At 45.0% G+C, this 16,948-nt stretch overlaps 1 protein-coding gene across 6 annotated transcripts in view; it reads left to right on the forward strand.

Moving 5' to 3' along the window:
* Window positions 1–16,948, forward strand: part of LOC139378720 (striatin-interacting protein 1 homolog) — a 39,535-nt gene that overhangs the window by 13,566 nt on the left and 9,021 nt on the right. For 4 of the 6 annotated variants that reach the window (XM_071121158.1, XM_071121161.1, XM_071121160.1 and 1 more), the window contains exons 4-10: window positions 283–417; window positions 657–777; window positions 11,247–11,315; window positions 13,077–13,183; window positions 14,618–14,745; window positions 15,064–15,252; window positions 16,537–16,769. In XM_071121158.1, coding sequence (XP_070977259.1) covers window positions 283–417; window positions 657–777; window positions 11,247–11,315; window positions 13,077–13,183; window positions 14,618–14,745; window positions 15,064–15,252; window positions 16,537–16,769 — 982 coding nt within the window. Of the gene's footprint in view, window positions 1–282; window positions 418–656; window positions 778–11,246; window positions 11,316–13,076; window positions 13,184–14,617; window positions 14,746–15,063; window positions 15,253–15,635; window positions 15,687–16,536; window positions 16,770–16,948 lie in introns of all 6 variants that reach the window. The other 2 variants (XM_071121156.1, XM_071121157.1) reach the window with 1 other exon arrangement.

A 16,948-nucleotide genomic window follows, 5' to 3' on the forward strand; every position in this document is an offset into this window, starting at 1 on the left:
TGACTCTGAGACCACTAGCTTCTCCTGGGTCAGTGTGAGTTTAATGACCAGAGCTGATCCCAGGCAATCTTTTTCAGGTGTGAGAGGGAGGGAGGGGGAGAGGGAGAGAGCAGACAAAGAAAAGAGAAAGTGAGAATAGAGAAGAAATGAGGTAGTGAGGGAATGGGAGAAGTAAGTGAATGGATAGAGAGAGCGACAGACGTACAAGCTCAGAGTCACAAGGTCACACAATGTCACCAAGACTGACCTGGTCTCTTGCACTCTGTCCCTGTCTCTCTGCAGTGCGGGGGAGGAGGTGGATTGAGCTGGGTCAGGAGCAGCAGAAGTCCTATGTGATGAGACTACTAGATGCTCTGGAGGTCACTGACCGGGACAAGAGGCTGAAGGTGGCCCGGGCCATCCTCTACCTGGCACAGGGTAATCATCATCACCGTCCCTGCACACTTCAAGATCATTTGCTTTGGCTGTAGCATATTTTGACATGCGTCTAAGAGATTAAGGGGATATTTAAATATTTCCTGTGCGATTTCTCTGACCAACATTTTCTCATGAAACAGAGGACATGTACAGTATATATGCTCGAGTCCTTCAGAGTCCGTTGAGAGCGTTGTGTGGTGAGTGAGCATCTGTTGAAGCCTGCGTGTGGCGTTCCCCAGGGGTTTTTGACGAGTGTGACACGGACGCGGACGTGATCCACTGGTCTCGCCACAACGTGTTCCTGCTGTATGACATGGGCATCTTCACCGCTCTCCTGGAGCTGCTGAGCATGGAGATGGAGTGAGTAGGACAACATTACTACAGTCGCTCCGTAACTCTGCCACAATGTCTCGTAATTACTGTATTATTGTGTTTCTCAACAAGCGTTAGCAACACTGTGGTTAGCGCTTACCTCCTCCGTGATTCACGGTCCAATGCAGCAGTTTTTTTTTTATCTCTATCAAATAATTTACAGGGTGACAATTAAGTACCTTAATATTATTGTTTACGATTTAAAATGGTCAAAAGGAACCAAAAATAGTTTCTTAGCAAAGGACAATTTCTCGAGCAAGAATTTTGCTAGGACTGTCTGAGAGAAGTCTGAGTGGGGAGGGGAAAACTGAAAACTAGCTGTTATTGGCAGAGAGGTTTGGAAATCTTTCTTAGTGGTTTATTAACTAATTTACTGCCTGGTGATGTCACCAGGCAGGCCTAAATTCCATCCCAACCAAAACAAGCTGAAATTTCAGGCAGCCTTTTTCAACAACTCTTACACTAAAAGGGCATTTTTTTTTCTTTCTTTTTTCCCCCCCACAGTATTATTCCAACCTCATAGGTTGGAAATGTATAATAAAACACAGGAAAATCACATGTTTGACTGCACTGGGCCTTTAATGCTACAGGGATGGTACACAGCATTCACTCTCATTAGTTGTTAGTTGGAGTTAGAGAAAGAGATACAGTAAGAGAAAGATATGAGGAAAGAGAGAGCTTCCCAAAGTTGCTTCCCAAAGTTGTCAAGATGGCTGGATTTTCTTTTGGGGGATGGACCATTCTTGATACACACGCTTGGAAAAACCAAGCAGCGTTGCAGTTCTTGACATAAACCGGTGCGCCTGTCACCTACTACCATACCCTGTTCGAAGGCATTTAAATATTTTATCTTGCCCGTTCACCCTCTGAATGGTACTCATACACAATCCATGTCTCAATTGTCTCAAGGCTTAAAAATCATTACCTGTCTCCTCCCATTCATCTACACTGATTTGAAGTGGATATAACAAGTGACTTCAATAAGGGATCATAGCGCTCACCTGGATTCACCTGGTCAGTCTGGCATGGAAAGACCAGGTGTTCTTAATGTTTTGTACACTCCGTACAATTTCAGGTGGGCTTTTCAAACAGCTCTTAGACAAAAAGGGCATCACATAAGCATACCCACTGTTCCTCTCTCCTCTGGAGTCATCTCCTCTGTGTCCTTCCTGCCTGAGGTCCCTCCTCTCCCTAATGGCAGATCTACTGCTGCCTCAGTACTTTAGCTCTCTACCACCCGCAGCCATTGACAAATCTGCCTAGTTGAAATGCCGTAGGTAGTTGCTGGTAGAGATGGTGCTGGTTTTGGTATTTTATTAGGATCCCCATTAGCTGTTCCAAAAGCAGCAGCTACTCTTCCTGGGGTCCAACACAAAACATGAAACATAATACAGAATGACATAATACAGAACATCATTAGACAAGAACAGCTCAAGGACAGAACTACATATATTTTTAAAAAGGCACACGTAGCCTACATATCAATACACACAAACTATCTAGGTCAAATAGGGGAGAGGCGTTGTGCCGCGAGGTGTTGCTTTATCTGTTTTTGGAAACCAGGTCTGCTGTTTATTTGAGCAATATGAGATGGAAGGAAGTTCCATGCAATAAGGATATAATACTGTACGTTCTCTTGAATTTGTTCTGGATTTGGGGACTATGTCTGGTGGGATAAGTTTGTGTGTGTGTCAGAGCTGTGTGTAAGTTGACTATGCAAACAATTTGGGATTTTCAACACATTAATGTTTCTTATAAAAAGAAGTGATGCAGTCAGTCTCAACTCTTAGCCAATAGAGACTTGCATGCATAGTATTTATATCAGCCCTCTGATTACAATTAAGAGCAAAACGTGTCACTCTGTTCTGGGCCAGCTGCAGCTTAACTAGGTCTTTCCTTGCTGCACTGGACCACACGACTGGACAATAATCAAGATTATACAAAACTAGAGCCTGCAGAACTTGCTTTTTGGAGTGTGATGTCAAAAAAGCAGAGCATCTCTTTATTACGGCTAGACCTCTCCCCATCTTTACAACCATTGAATCTATATGTTTTGACCATGACAGTTTACAATCTAAGGTAACACCAAGTAATTTTGTCTCCTCAACTTGTTCAACAGCCACACCATTCATTACCAGATGCAGCTGAGGTCTAGCACTTATTGAATGATTTGTACCAAATACAATGCTCTAAGTTTTAGAGATGTTCAGGACCAATTTATTACTGGCCACCCATTCCAAAACAGACTGCAACTGTTAAGGGTTTCAGTGACTTCATTAGCTGTGGTTGCTGATGCATACATTGGGGCAAAAACATATTTAGTCAGCAACCAATTGTGCAAGTTCTCCCACTTAAAAAGATGAGAGGCCTGTAATTTTCATCATAGGTACACTTCAACTATGACAGACAAAATGAGAAAGAAAATCCAGAAAATCACATTGTATGATTTTTAATGAATTTATTTGCAAATTATGGTGGAAAATAAGTATTTGGTCACCTACAAACAAGCAAGATTTCTGGCTCTCACAGACCTGTAACTTCTTCTTTAAGAGGCTCCTCTGTCCTCCACTTGTTACCTGTATTAATGGCACCTGTTTGAACTTGTTATCAGTATAAAAGACACCTGTCCACAACCTCAAACAGTCACACTCCAAACTCCACTATGGCCAAGACCAAAGAGCTGTCAAAGGACACCAGAAACAAAATTGTAGACCTGCACCAGGCACCAGGCTGGGAAGACTGAATCTGCTTGGTTTGAAGCAGCTTGGTTTGAAGAAATCAACTGTGGGCGCAATTATTAGGAAATGGAAGACATACAAGACCACTGATAATCTCCCTTGATCTGGGGCTCCACGCAAGATCTCATCCCGTGGGGTCAAAATGATCACAAGAACGGTGAGCAAAAATCCCAGAACCACATGGGGGGACCTAGTGAATGACCTGCAGAGAGCTGGGACCAAAGTAACAAAGCCTACCATCAGTAACACACTACGCCGCCAGGGACTCAAATCCTGCAGTGCCAGACGTGTCCAGGCCCATCTAAAGTTTGCTAGAGAGCATTTGGATGATCCAGAAGAAGATTGGGAGAATGTCAGATGAAACCAAAATATAACTTTTTGGTAAAAACTCAACTCGTCGTGTTTGGAGGACAAAGAATGCTGAGTTGCATCCAAAGAACACCATACTTACTGTGAAGCATGGGGGTGGAAACATCATGCTTTGGGGCTGTTTTTCTGCAAAGGGACCAGGACGACTGATCCGTGTAAAGGAAAGAATGAATGGGGCCATGTATCGTGAGATTTTGAGTGAAAACCTCCTTCCATCAGCAAGGGCATTGAAGATGAAACGTGGCTGGGTCTTTCAGCATGACAATGATCCCAAACACACCGCCTGGGCAACGAAGGAGTGGCTTCGTAAGAAGCATTTCAAGGTCTTGGAGTGGCCTAGCCAGTCTCCAGATCTCAACCCCATAGAAAATCTTTGGAGGGAGTTGAAAGTCTGTGTTGCCCAGCAACAGCCCCAAAACATCAGAGGAGATCTGCATGGAGGAATGGGCCAAAATATCAGCAACAGTGTGTGAAAACCTTGTGAAGACTTACAGAAAACGTTTGACCTCTGTCATAGAAGTGTACCTATGATGAAAATTACAGGCCTCTCATATTTTTAGGTGGGAGAACTTGCACAATTGGTGGCTGACTAAATACTTTTTTGCCCCACTGTATGTAAACTTCCGACTTCAACTGTACATGCACACGCACATTCACAGACCGGCAGAGAGAGAGAGGCACACACACATTCACCAGAAATGTTAATTCATGAATACACCATTCTCTCTCTTTTCCTTTCTACCTCCCACTTCCATCCCTCTTCACCTCAGCGTAGGATATGAGGCACCTGCTGGCTCTTAGTGAGGGGGATAAGAGCAGAGAGAACAGGGTGAGAGCAGAAAGAAAGAGACAGATCACCGGCCTCTGATTCACACTTCAAATAGCTCACTGGCGAGGCGGCAAAGCCTTCAAGGCTTTGTTTCCTTCCTTTTTAGTCTTTGTGCTCCTCTGTCTGCTGCTTTCGCCTTTAGTCTTGGTCTCTTATCAAACTCTGATTCTACGTCTTAGCCTTAGCAGGCAAGCAGCCGCCTCCTATTACTCTGTAGCACCTGTTAAGCTGCTGAGCAAACACACAGGGAATTTTCTGTCTGTATTTCTCCTCTGATATTTATCCTGCCTGTACTGGTGTTCATTCTCAGTTGTGATAATGCTGTGTTTTCACTTCAACTTAAATAGAATCAGTCACATGCATCGTAAACAACAGGTATGGACTAACAGTTGAATGCTTACTTACGGGCCCTTCCAAACAGTGCAGAGAGAGGAAAAAAATTGAGAAATAATGAAAAAGTAAAACGCTAATAATAACAATAAAAGTAATGAGTAACGATAACTTGGCTATATACAGTCGTGGCCAAAGGTTTTGAGAATGCCACAAATATTAATTTTCACAAAGTTTGCTGCTTCAGTGTCTTTTAGATATTTTTGTCAGATGTTACTATGGAATACTGAAGTATAATTACAAGCATTTCATAAGTGCCAAAGGCTTTTATTGACAATTACTTGAAGTTGATGCAAAGAGTCAATATTTGCAGTGTTGACCCTTCTTTTTCAAGACCTCTGCAATCCGCCCTGGCATGCTTTCAATTAACTTCTGGACCACATTGATGGCAGTCCATTCTTGCGTAATCAATGCTTGGAGTTTGTCAGAATTTGTGGGGTTTTGTTTTGTCCACCCGCCTCTTGAGGATTGACCACAAATTCTCAATGGGATTAAGGTCTGGGGAGTTTCCTGGCCATGGACCCAAAATATTGATGATTTGTTTCCTGAGCCACTTGGTTATCACTTTTGCCTTATGGCAAGGTGCTCCATCATGCTGGAAAAGGCATTGTTCGTCACCAAACTGTTCCTGGATGGTTTTGAGAAGTTGCTCTCGGAGGATGTGTTGGTACCATTCTTTATTCATGGCTGTGTTCTTAGGCTAAATTGTTAGTGAGCCCACTCCCTTGGCTGAGAAGCAACCCCACACATGAAATGTCTCAGGATGCTTTACTGTTGGCATGACACAGGACTGATGGTAGTGCTCACCTTGTCTTCTCCGGACAAGCTTTTTTCCGGATGCCCCAAACAATCGGAAAGGGGATTCGTCAGAGAAAATGACTTTACCCCAGTCCTCAGCAGTCCAATCCCTGTACCTTTTGCAGAATATCAGTCTGTCCCTGATGTTTTTCCTGGAGAGAAGTGGCTTCTTTGCTGCCCTTCTTGACACCAGGCCATCCTCCAAAAGCCTTTGCCTCACTGTGCGTGCAGATGCACTAACACCTGCTTGCTGCCATTCCTGAGCAAGCTCTGTACTGGTGGTGCCCCGATCCCGCAGCTGAATCAACTTTAGGAGACGGTCCTGGTGCTTGCTGGACTCTCTTGGGTGCCCTGAAGCCTTATTCACAACAATTGAACCACTCTCCTTGAAGTTCTTGATGATCCGATAAATGGTTGATTTAGGTGCCATCTTACTGGCAGCAATATCCTTGCCTGTGAAGCCCTTTTTGTGCAAAGCAATGATGACGACACGTGTTTCCTTGCAGGTAACCATGATTGACAGAGGAAGAACAATGATTCCAAGCACCACCCTTCTTTTGAAGCTTCCAGTCTGTTATTCGAACTCAATCAACATGACAGAGTGATCCCAAGTCAACACTCGTCAACACATGATGTCAGCTGGTCTTTTTGTGGCAGGGCTGAAATGCAGTGGAAATGTTTTGAGGGATTCAGTTCATTTGCATGGCAAAAAGGGACTTTGGAATTAATTTCAATTAATCTGATCACTCTTCATAACATTCTGGAGTATATGCAAATTGCCATCATGTTACGACTGTACAAGGGGTACCAGTACCAAGTCGATGTGCAGGGGTACGAGATAATTGAGGTAGATATGTAAATATAACTAGGAATAAAGTGACAGACAGTAGAAGCAGTGTATGTGGTGAGTCAGACAAATGTATGCAAAAAGGGTCAATGCAGATAGTCCAGGTAGCTATTTGGTTAACTATTTATCTAACTATTTAGCCATGTTATGACTTGGGGGCAGAAGCTATTCAAGGGCCTGTTGGTTCCAGACTTGATGCATCGGTACCCCTTGCCATGCGGTAGCAGAAAGAACAGTATATGACTTGGATGCCTGGAGTCTTTGCCAATATTTAGGACCTTCCTCTGACACCGCCAGGTATAGAGTTCCTGGATGGCAGGGAGCTTGACCCCAGTGATATACTGGGCTGTACGCACTACACTCTGTAGCGCCTTGCGGTCGGATGCCAAGCAGTTGCCATACCAAGTGGTGATACAGCCAGTCAAGATGCTCTCGGTGGTGAAGCTGTATAACGTTTTCGGGATCTGAGGGCCCATGCCAAATCTTTTAAGCCTCCTGAGAGGGAAGAGGTGTTGTCGTGCCCTCTTCACGACTGTTGGTGTGTTTGGACCATGATAGATCCTTAGTGATGTGGATACTGAGGAACTTGAAGCTCTTGATCTGCTCCACTACAGCCCTGTCGATGTGAATGGGGGCGTGCTCGGTCCTCCTTTTCCTGCAGTCCCTGATCAGCTCCTTTGTCTTGCTGATGTTGACGGAGAGGTTGTTGTCCTGGCATCACACTGCCAGGTCTCTGACCTCCTCCCTATAGGCTGTCTCATCGTTGTCGGTTATCAGGCCTACCACTGTCATGTCGTTGGCAAACTTAGCATTTTGAGCGGCCACACAGTCGTGGACATGGTGTACAGGAGGGGACTAAGCTTTCACCCCTGAGGGGCCCCCGTTTTGAGGGTCAACGTGTCAGATGTGTTATTGCCTACCCTCACCACCTGGAAGTGTCCCATCAGGAAGTCTAGGATCCAGTTGCAGAGGGAGGTGTTCAGTTCCATTGTCCTTAGCTTAGTGATGATCGGTCCCGTGTGGCTTAGTTAGTAAAGCATGGCGCTTGGTAACACCAGGGTTGTGGGTTCAAATCCCATGGGGGACCAGTACGGAAAATACGAAAACGTATGCACTCACTACTGTTGGTTGCTTTGAATAAGAGCGTCTGCTAAATTACAGAAATGTAAAAAATTATGAGCTTGGAGGACACTGGTGTTGAACCACATTCTCACGTAGGTGTTCCTTTTGTCCAAGTGGGAAAGGGCAGTGTGGAGTGCAATAGAGATTGCGTCATCTGTGGATCTGTTAGGGCGGTATGCGAATTGGAGTGGGTCCAGGGTGTCTGGGATGATGGTGTTGATGTGAGCCATGACCAGCCTTTCAAAGCATTTCACGGCTACAGAGTGCTACGAGGCGATAGTAATTTAGACAGGTTACCTTAGCGTTCTTGGGCACAAGAACTATGGTGGTCTGCTTAAAGCATGTAGGTATTACAGACTGGGTCAGGAAGAAGTTTAAAATGTCAGTGACGACACTTGCCAGCTGGTCAGTGCATGCTCAGAGTACGTGTCCTGGTAATCCGTCTGGCACTTGTGGCCTTGTGAATTTGAACCTGTTTAAAGGTCTTACTCACATCAGCTACGGAGAGGAGGATCACACAGTTGTCTGGAACAGCTGGTGTTCTCACATTTGGTTCAGTGTTGCCTCAAAGTGAGCATATAAGGCATTTAGCTTGCCTGGTAGTCTCGCGTCACTGGGAAGCTCACGACTGGGTTTCCCTTTCTAATCTGTGATGGTTTGCAAGCCCTGCCTCATTCTCTTAGTCCTGTTTTGATACTTCGCCTGTTTGATTGTTCATTGGAGGCCGTAGCGGGATTTCTTATAGCCGTCTGGGTTAGTGTCCCGCTCCTTGAAAGTGTCAGCTCTAGCTTTTAGCTCAGTGCGGATGTTGACTGAAAACCATGGCTTCTGGTTGGGATATGTACGTACCGTCACTGGGGACGACGTCGTCCATGCACTTATTAATGAAGCCGGTGGCTGATGTGATGAACTCTGAAAATGCCATCAGATGAGTCCTGGAACAAATTCCAGTCTGTGCTAGTGAAACAGTTCTGTAGCTTAGCATTTGCTTCATTGGACCACTTCCGTCACTGGTACTTCCTGTTTTGAGTTTTTGCTTGTAAGCAGGAATCCGGAGGATAGAGTTATGGTCAGATTTGCAAAATGGAGGTAGAGCTTTGTATTTGTCTCTTTGTGTGGAGTAAAGGTGATCTAGATTTTTTCTAGACAGGTGACATGCTGGCAAAAATGGATTTTAGTTTTCCTGCATTGAGATCACCAGCACTAGGAGCGCCGCTGTAGTGGCTGCGTAGATGCGGCAGAAGAAGTCAGGCGCAGGAGAGCGAAAACTGATTTACAACGGTGTCGTTTAATATCCATAAACCAGCGTCAACAGAACAATACAATACATGGGTCAAACAAAACCCAGTACATACCAGCATACCGTGCATAAGCACTACAAGAAACAATTACCGACAAGGACATGAGGGGGATCAGAGGGTTAAATACACAACATGTAATTGGTGGAATTGGAACCAGGTGTGATGGAAGACGAGACAGAAACCAATGGAGAATGAAAAGTGAATCCGCGATGGCTAGAAGGTCGGTGACTTCGAATGCCGCCCCGAACAAGGAGAGGGACCAACTTCGGCGGAAGTCGTGACATTTAAATTTACTTGTTGACTTATGGATCTATACAGCTCATAGAGTGCGGTTTTAGTGCCAGCATTGGTTTGTGGTGGTAAATAGACCTCTATGAAAAATATGGATAAGAACTCGCTTGGTAAATAATATGGTCTACAGTTTATCGCAAGGTATTCTAATTCAGATGAGCCGAACCTCGAGACGTCCTTTAATATTAGAGATTGTTGTTGTTAATGAAGAGACACAGGCCACCCCACTTGAGCTTACCCAATGTTACCATTCTGTCCTGCTGATGCATAGAAAAGGCACCTAGATTGAATCATTTTATCAAGGGCAAAACATTGGAACCGTTTCAAATTTTACCACTGTATCCTTAACATGCCAATATTTTCTTTAGATCATCTTAGGAACTCATGGCAGGTTTAATTAGAGGTGCAGATATCAGAGGAGAGCTGGGGGAACATATGGAAAACACTATATAAAGCCACTGCATGTAACCGAACAAGGGTTACATGTAGTTTCAATTCAAAGTACTAAATAAAAAAAAATATGAGCCCTGATGAAAAGGAAATAGGTACTTTATCTCACATTTTGGCAATGTCTGAAAATCCAGTCTTTTTGGTCTGAAATTCTCCATGTTATTCAGGACATCACAGGTATTATTATTCAACGAGACCCATGTCATCTCCTTCTAGGTATTGTTCCTGTGGATCCAATCCTCTCCACTTAAATTGATAGATCATCTTTTAGCATCAGAAAAGAAATGTGTAACAAAATGCTGGAAGAATGAACATGCACCCTCAGATATGTGGTTAGGCCTACATGCTGACATGGAGAGAATGACATCAATCTTGCAACAGAGGCAGCATAGGTATGAAGGTGTCTGATCAGAGTTCCTGACATATTGTACGACGATCGTATTCTGTAATTTATGGGCTTTTTGTTTGTTTCTGTTTTTTGTGTGGCTTAATCCAAAGTGGATACTTATTCAGACTCTTTCAAATATTTGCTCTATACAGCCAAAATGTACCCTTAATATGTGAATGTAACTCCGCTCCTTAGTAAAGGCAGCAAAGATATGTTGTGTATGTATAGTACATTTTCTTTATGTGCTCTTTAATAAAAATGAATGTTTAAAGAAGAAAAGAAAAGCCACCTAGATTAATGTCATCCATGTCCTTGTTCAGCCAAGTTTCCGAGATACATATTACAGTTCTTCAGGTCCCGTTGTTCTCCAGCGATTTGTACATTCGCCAATAGAATCAAATCAAAGTTTGTGTCAGGTGCGCCGAATACAACGGGTGTAGACGTTACAGTCAACTGCTTACTTACAGGCTCTAACCAATAATGCAAAAAAGGTGTTTGGGGGAACAGAGGTTGGAGGCGGTTTATCAGGGTGCCGGCACATCAGTCTCTTTCTCTTCCGAGTGTCGGGGATAAGGGCCTGGTCTGGGGTGAGCAGTATGTCATGAGCCGCCGACTCGTTGAAGTAGGAATCTTCATCCAAATCGAGGTTACTGATCGCTGTTCTGATGTCGGGAAGCTCTTTTTGGTCATAGGAAACGATTGCGGAAAACATTATGTACAAAAACAAATAAGATCTGTGCATAAAACGGCCGCTATACATTCCATCGACATTCTAGTCTTTGTCACTGCAGTTAGAGGTAATGAGAACTTCCTGACCCCATGACCTGACCAGGTCCTAGACATTAGCGATATCTCTAGTCTGTTGTGTTAGCTGTGGTGTGGTATGATTTGTACTGTATGTATGCTAAACTGCTTCTGTGTTCTCTTTTTGCAGTAACAACCAAGCCTGCAGCAGCGCAGTGAGGAAACCTGCTATCTCTCTGGCGGACAGCACAGAACTCAGGTGAGCATCCTTCTACCGCACAAATTTTTACAACAGTCCCCCAATCAGCCAAGCCAAGGTCTTCAACCCTACTCCTTCAGCAACCACTTGACACGTCACCAGCCCAGAGTCCCAAGTACCAGTTCAGCCCAGACTCTAAAGTACCAGTGTACCAGTGTCAATCCCTCACTGACTTCCATAGACTGATAATTACCTGTTCCTCCCATCCCATCTCTACCACTCTGTCTAGGCAGCTCTATGTGTGCCTACCCCAGTAATGATCTGCTATGAGATCAGATCTGTCCTAATATCAATCAATCAATCAATCAATCAATCAAATGTATTTATAAAGCCCTTTTTACATCAGCAGATGTCACAAAGTGCTATACAGAAACCCAGCCTAAAACCCCAAACAGCAAGCAATGCAAGCAAGCATGGTGGCTAGGAAAAACTCCCTAGATGTTCAAACATTCATAGATGACCAGCAGGGTATAATAATATCAGTGGTTTTAGAGGATTCAACAGGTCAGTACCTCAAGAGGGTCAGTTGGCTTTTCATAGCAGAGCATTCAGAGGTCGAGACAGCAGGTGCGGTAGATCGAGAGAGAGTCAAAAACAGCAGGTCCGGGACAAGATGGCACTTCCGGTGAATAGGTCCGGGTTCCCTAGCCACAGGCAGAACAGTTGAAACTGGAGCAGCGACACGAGCAGGTGGACTGGGGACGGCCAGGAGTCAAGAGGCCAGGTTGTCCTGAGGCAAGATCCTAGGGCTCAGGTCCTCTGGGAGAGGAGGGAGAGAGAGCGATTTAGAGGGATCATTCTTAAATGTACACAGGACATTTAAGTACATTTAAGTTCTCCACAGGAGAATTATACCAGATATAACAGACTGACCCTAGCCCCCCGTACATAGACTATTGCAAGATAGATACTGGAGACTGAGACAGGTGGGTCGGGGGACACTGGCGATAGCCCTGGACAGGGCCAACCAGGCAGGATATAACCCCATCCACTTTGACAAAGCACAGCCCCCACAACACTAGAGGGATATCAACAGACCACCAACTTACTACCCTGAGACAAGGCTGAGTATAGCCCACGAAGATCTCCTCTTGGGTCAGAGGCAGAGAATCCCAGTGGAGAGAGGGGAGTCGGCCAGGCACATACAGCAAGGGTGGTTCGTCTCTCCAGTACCTTGCTGTTGACCTTCACACCCCTGGGCCAGACTACACTCAATCATAGGACCTACTGAAGAGATGAGTCTTCAGTAATAACTTAAAGGTTGAGACTGAGTCTGCGTCTCTCACATGGCTAGGCAGACCATTACATAAAAATTGAGCTCATTTGGAGAAAGCCCTGCCTCCAGCTGTTTGCTTATAAATTCTAGGGACAATAAGGTGGGAAGCCAAATAACACGTCCTAATAGCTTGTAGAAAATGGAGGCCAGTATGGCTTGTTTTCCGTCTAGATCAAGGCGTTAATGCACAGGACACTGCCTCGCTAATGTTGTATAATTACTGTAGGGTTATTTAGGCTGATGCATTAGCTAGGCAAGTGCATATGGAAAGGTGTGCAACAATATTAGGTATGCGCACACACACTTACAGATTCACGCATACAAACTACACATAGGCAGACATACTGTATGCACAAGCACACATAGTTATGTTTTTGGAGTGGAGAGCTGTTCTACCTTGGTAGCTTACAGACTATTTGTCTTGATGCATGCATGCATGCATACACCTGTTCATTCTGACCTCTGACCTCTCGTGTTCCACTTAGGGTCTTGTTAAGCATCATGTACCTGATGGTGGAGACCATCCGTCTGCAGACAGAGGATGACAGGCCAGAGTGGAGAACTGCCAGAGAGGCCTTCAAGACTGAACTGGGTTTGTGTGTGTGTTTGCGTGTGTGTATTTGTGTGTGCAGTGTAAGACTTTTCTTTCATTTCAACAGTAAAACACGGTGAAATACACAGTAAAATACCTTAAATGTGTTTTACAGAATTAATTATGGTGCATTGTGGGTTAATGTTGTAAGTGGGGAAAGAGTCTCTAGCTCATTAACATACTGTATGTTAATGTGTGCCTTCTAAGAGGCTATATTTGTTGCACAGGTGAGTGAGAATGCTGTAACCCCCCCAGAATTCAGTAATATACTGTATATAAGGAATTCTTTAAACCTTGTCCTGTAAATCTCCAGTAATTTACTGGCCAATTGCTGCCAGTAATTGACTGTAATTCAGAAAACAGTACCATACTGTATTTTTGGAGCGCCGAAAAACCTTTTGACCAATAGTGGGTGCATAGTATTGTTGTGTCTTTTAAGAGGCTATATTTGTTGCGCCCTTTAGTGAGAATGCTGTACGAATTGAACTGATATGTGGTAGTGGTTCCCTAACAATGAAATGTGTATATAGGGAACAGATCAGCGTTAGCCTGGCTGACGTAACCCACGTGACGACACAGCTCGAGAGCTGGTGTCTGCCAGACTAGATCAGAGTGGCAGCGGATCTTACACTTTTTAATGGTTGAATATTTCACCATGTCCATTTGATTTGTTTTGCCCTGTAATCACGGACCGTTTGGAACCCTTTGATTAGGCCTGTAGAAGTGCAAGTGGTATAAAGCACCTAGTGTTCATTAATATGCTGTAATATACAAATGCCTAGCAGCCAACCTTCTTGCTCCAATCCCTTGTAATTACAGTAAAATGCTGCAATAATTACTTTCTTACAGTTTATTAGTCACCTTTTACAGTATTGTACTGTGTTTAATTGCTTTGACATTAGTCATTTACAGGAAGCTGGCATCAAGTTGCCCTGAATAGCTCAGTAATGTATTGACACTATCCAGTAATAGTCAAATATATATCATAAGATATCTTGTTTTAATTGCAATTATTTTGAAGACCAGTATCCTTTAACTACAACAATATTTTCAGTAAAGGTTACAGATACTTTTTACATGCTATGACTTTGATGTGTTTTTTTTCTTTCTTCTCAACCTTGGTTGAATGCAAGTTGCTAATGTCAAGAGTGCCTGCTAAATGACCAAAATGTAAATGAAAACTTGCAAAGACCACTGGGTAATTACGGAAATATACTTTAATTGTAATTGGTACTGTAAATTAGATTACAGTAACATTTTTGGTACCATAAAATGGATTACAGTGGCTGTACTGTAAAAGAAAGTACAGTAACTTATGGCCAATTGCTGCCAGTAAGCTACTGTAAATTATACAGGAAATGTTTTTGTGTGTGCGCCATGTGTGTACTGTAGGTGTGTGCTGGCTGTTGACCCTTTCCTCTCCTCTAACCTCAGGTTCTCCTCTGTACAACGGAGAGCCATTTGCCCTGCTGCTCTTCACCATGGTGACCAAGTTCTGCAGTATGAACGCTCCACACTTTCCCATGAAGAAGGTCCTGCTGCTGCTCTGGAAGACCATCCTGGTCAGTAAGCTACAGCACCGACACCATCGCCTGTCCCTTTAGTAGGCTGGGCCGCTTCACAATTGAGACATTTCATCCACCGTTATGTTATCGTCAATTGTGCATTCAAAACGCTCGTTAGAAGGACGTTAGAATTTTACGGTAGTGTCAGGCTCGACTAGTTCCACAGTGGATTTGACAGGCTTGGAAAACGAGGTTTGCCAATGTCTGCATAGAGCTCCGTGCATGTGTGCTCATGGACATCTCTATGGCTTTCTGTGTCCACCTGTCTCTGTGTGTATGTCTCCGTCTCAAACTCTGTGTGTGTCTGTGTTACAGTTCACCATGGGGGGCTTTGAGGAGCTCCAGGAGATGAAGGTTCGAGGCAGAGAGAGGCTGAGCCTGCCCCCCCTGCCTGAGGACAGCATCAAGGTGGTCCGGAGCATGAGGGCAGCCTCTCCTCCAGCCTCGGCAATGGAGCTCATCGAGCAGCAACAGCAGGCCAAGAGAGGACGCCGCAGCCGCAGGGTACGTAATTCTACCTTCTATCACGCACATACTGTTCACACACTGTTCCTGGCGCTTTTCACATGCGCAACACCTCTGCGTTAGACTCGACTGAATACACACCCGATGTGCTCTAACAGTGAGCCTAACTGAACCCTGTGGTCACAGAGAGCATGGTGCGTGAGGCTAACAAGCATTGATTGCTCGGCCTGGCTGTGGCAGCAGGAAATGTGAATTAGGAACCATGTGCACACCAGCTGTGTACTGTGTTCCCCTGCCAGCGGAGTGAATGACACGTTTTGTTCTTTTAACTTTTTCCTCTAATCCCCACTGTGCTGTTTTTAGACTAGAGCTCTGACTTCACCAGACTCTCAACTGCCCTCCTTTTCCGTGTGTCCCTGCAGAGTGCCTTTGTTGATAGCTTGGAAGGAGACAGTCCCTTTCCCAAGAAGCAGGTCTTTACCCACTTTCCCTCTGCATTTTCTCTGCCTCGGGCTGGTTCTTTGCACCTTCTATTCCTCTACCTCTTTAGTCTCCTCTTCTCTCTCTCCTCTTCCTCGTATTCTTTCTCCTCTTCTTCCTCCATCTCTTCCTTGTCCTCCTCCTCTCCCTCCTCCTCCTCTCCCCCCTTATTTTTCTCCTCCTTCGCTGCGTTCTGCCCTGTATGGGGTGGGTGGGTACGGAGGCAGGGCTGGCTGTGGTCATTGAGGTCACATGACTGGAGCCTTCCTCTAGCCTCAATCTCCACTGAGTTGTTTTTCCGCCACATTATCACTGTTTACAACAATTCACTGCAGCTTCTTTCCCACCACAGAGCCAAATGGCTTGTTCTCCATGGGATACGAGTCATATAATTCTATGCTGGTCACACTGCTTCCGTCCCCTCTGTTGCTCTCCTCACCACCACACACCTAACGACTAGTTGCTACCAGCACACCACCGTAGGTTACATTGCACTGGCGTTTCGCTGCTGTTGAATGCAACCCCCTCTCTGCTTGATGCTTGTTGCATTGATGATGCCTCAGTCATTCTTTGAATCCATAGACGTGGCATGAGATTACTGGGTTTGTGTTGTATGACTGATATGGTTGTAAGTGGAATGTTTAACACTTGAATATGGAGTCGGGCCCAAACGTTCCTCTGTTTGTTTTTTTACTGCAAGTTTCTGTAACCTTCTTGGAGTGCAGCCTTACGGTTGGTAAATCTGAGTATTGCTTGTGGTTGAAGTGGGAAGCCTTGGCCTAACCCTGTGTGTGTGAGGGGACGGCCTCTTTTATGCCCCCTGCTGGTTGTTCTGGGTTCCAGCCCCTGGTTAAGCAGGACAGCCTAGACACGTACAACGAGCGAGACCCCTTTAAGAACGACGACGCACGAGACGAGGAGGAGGACGGCGAGGAAGCCGACAGTGGCATCGAGGGCGAGGTGGACCCCCTGGACAGTGATGTCATCATCCAGCCACCACCCCCACCGCCCCCGCTCAGACCCCCCACTGAGAGAGCGTCCCTCCCCAAGGGTCTGCCCTGGGCCCCCAAAGTCAGGTAAGACTGGCAGGCCCAGTTCCAAACAAACCTCTAGCCCCTTGCCATAACTCTTAACCCTTCTGTGTTTGCAAATCTGAAAGGATTGGATGGGTGTAATATAGCTGAGGCTCCCCATTCAAAATAAAAAGTTCAGACTGGTTTCTAGTTTTGTTATTCTACACACTCATGCTGCTGAT

This window comes from Oncorhynchus clarkii, chromosome 21 (genome assembly GCF_045791955.1).
Source record: "Oncorhynchus clarkii lewisi isolate Uvic-CL-2024 chromosome 21, UVic_Ocla_1.0, whole genome shotgun sequence".
Classification (NCBI taxonomy): domain Eukaryota; kingdom Metazoa; phylum Chordata; class Actinopteri; order Salmoniformes; family Salmonidae; genus Oncorhynchus; species Oncorhynchus clarkii.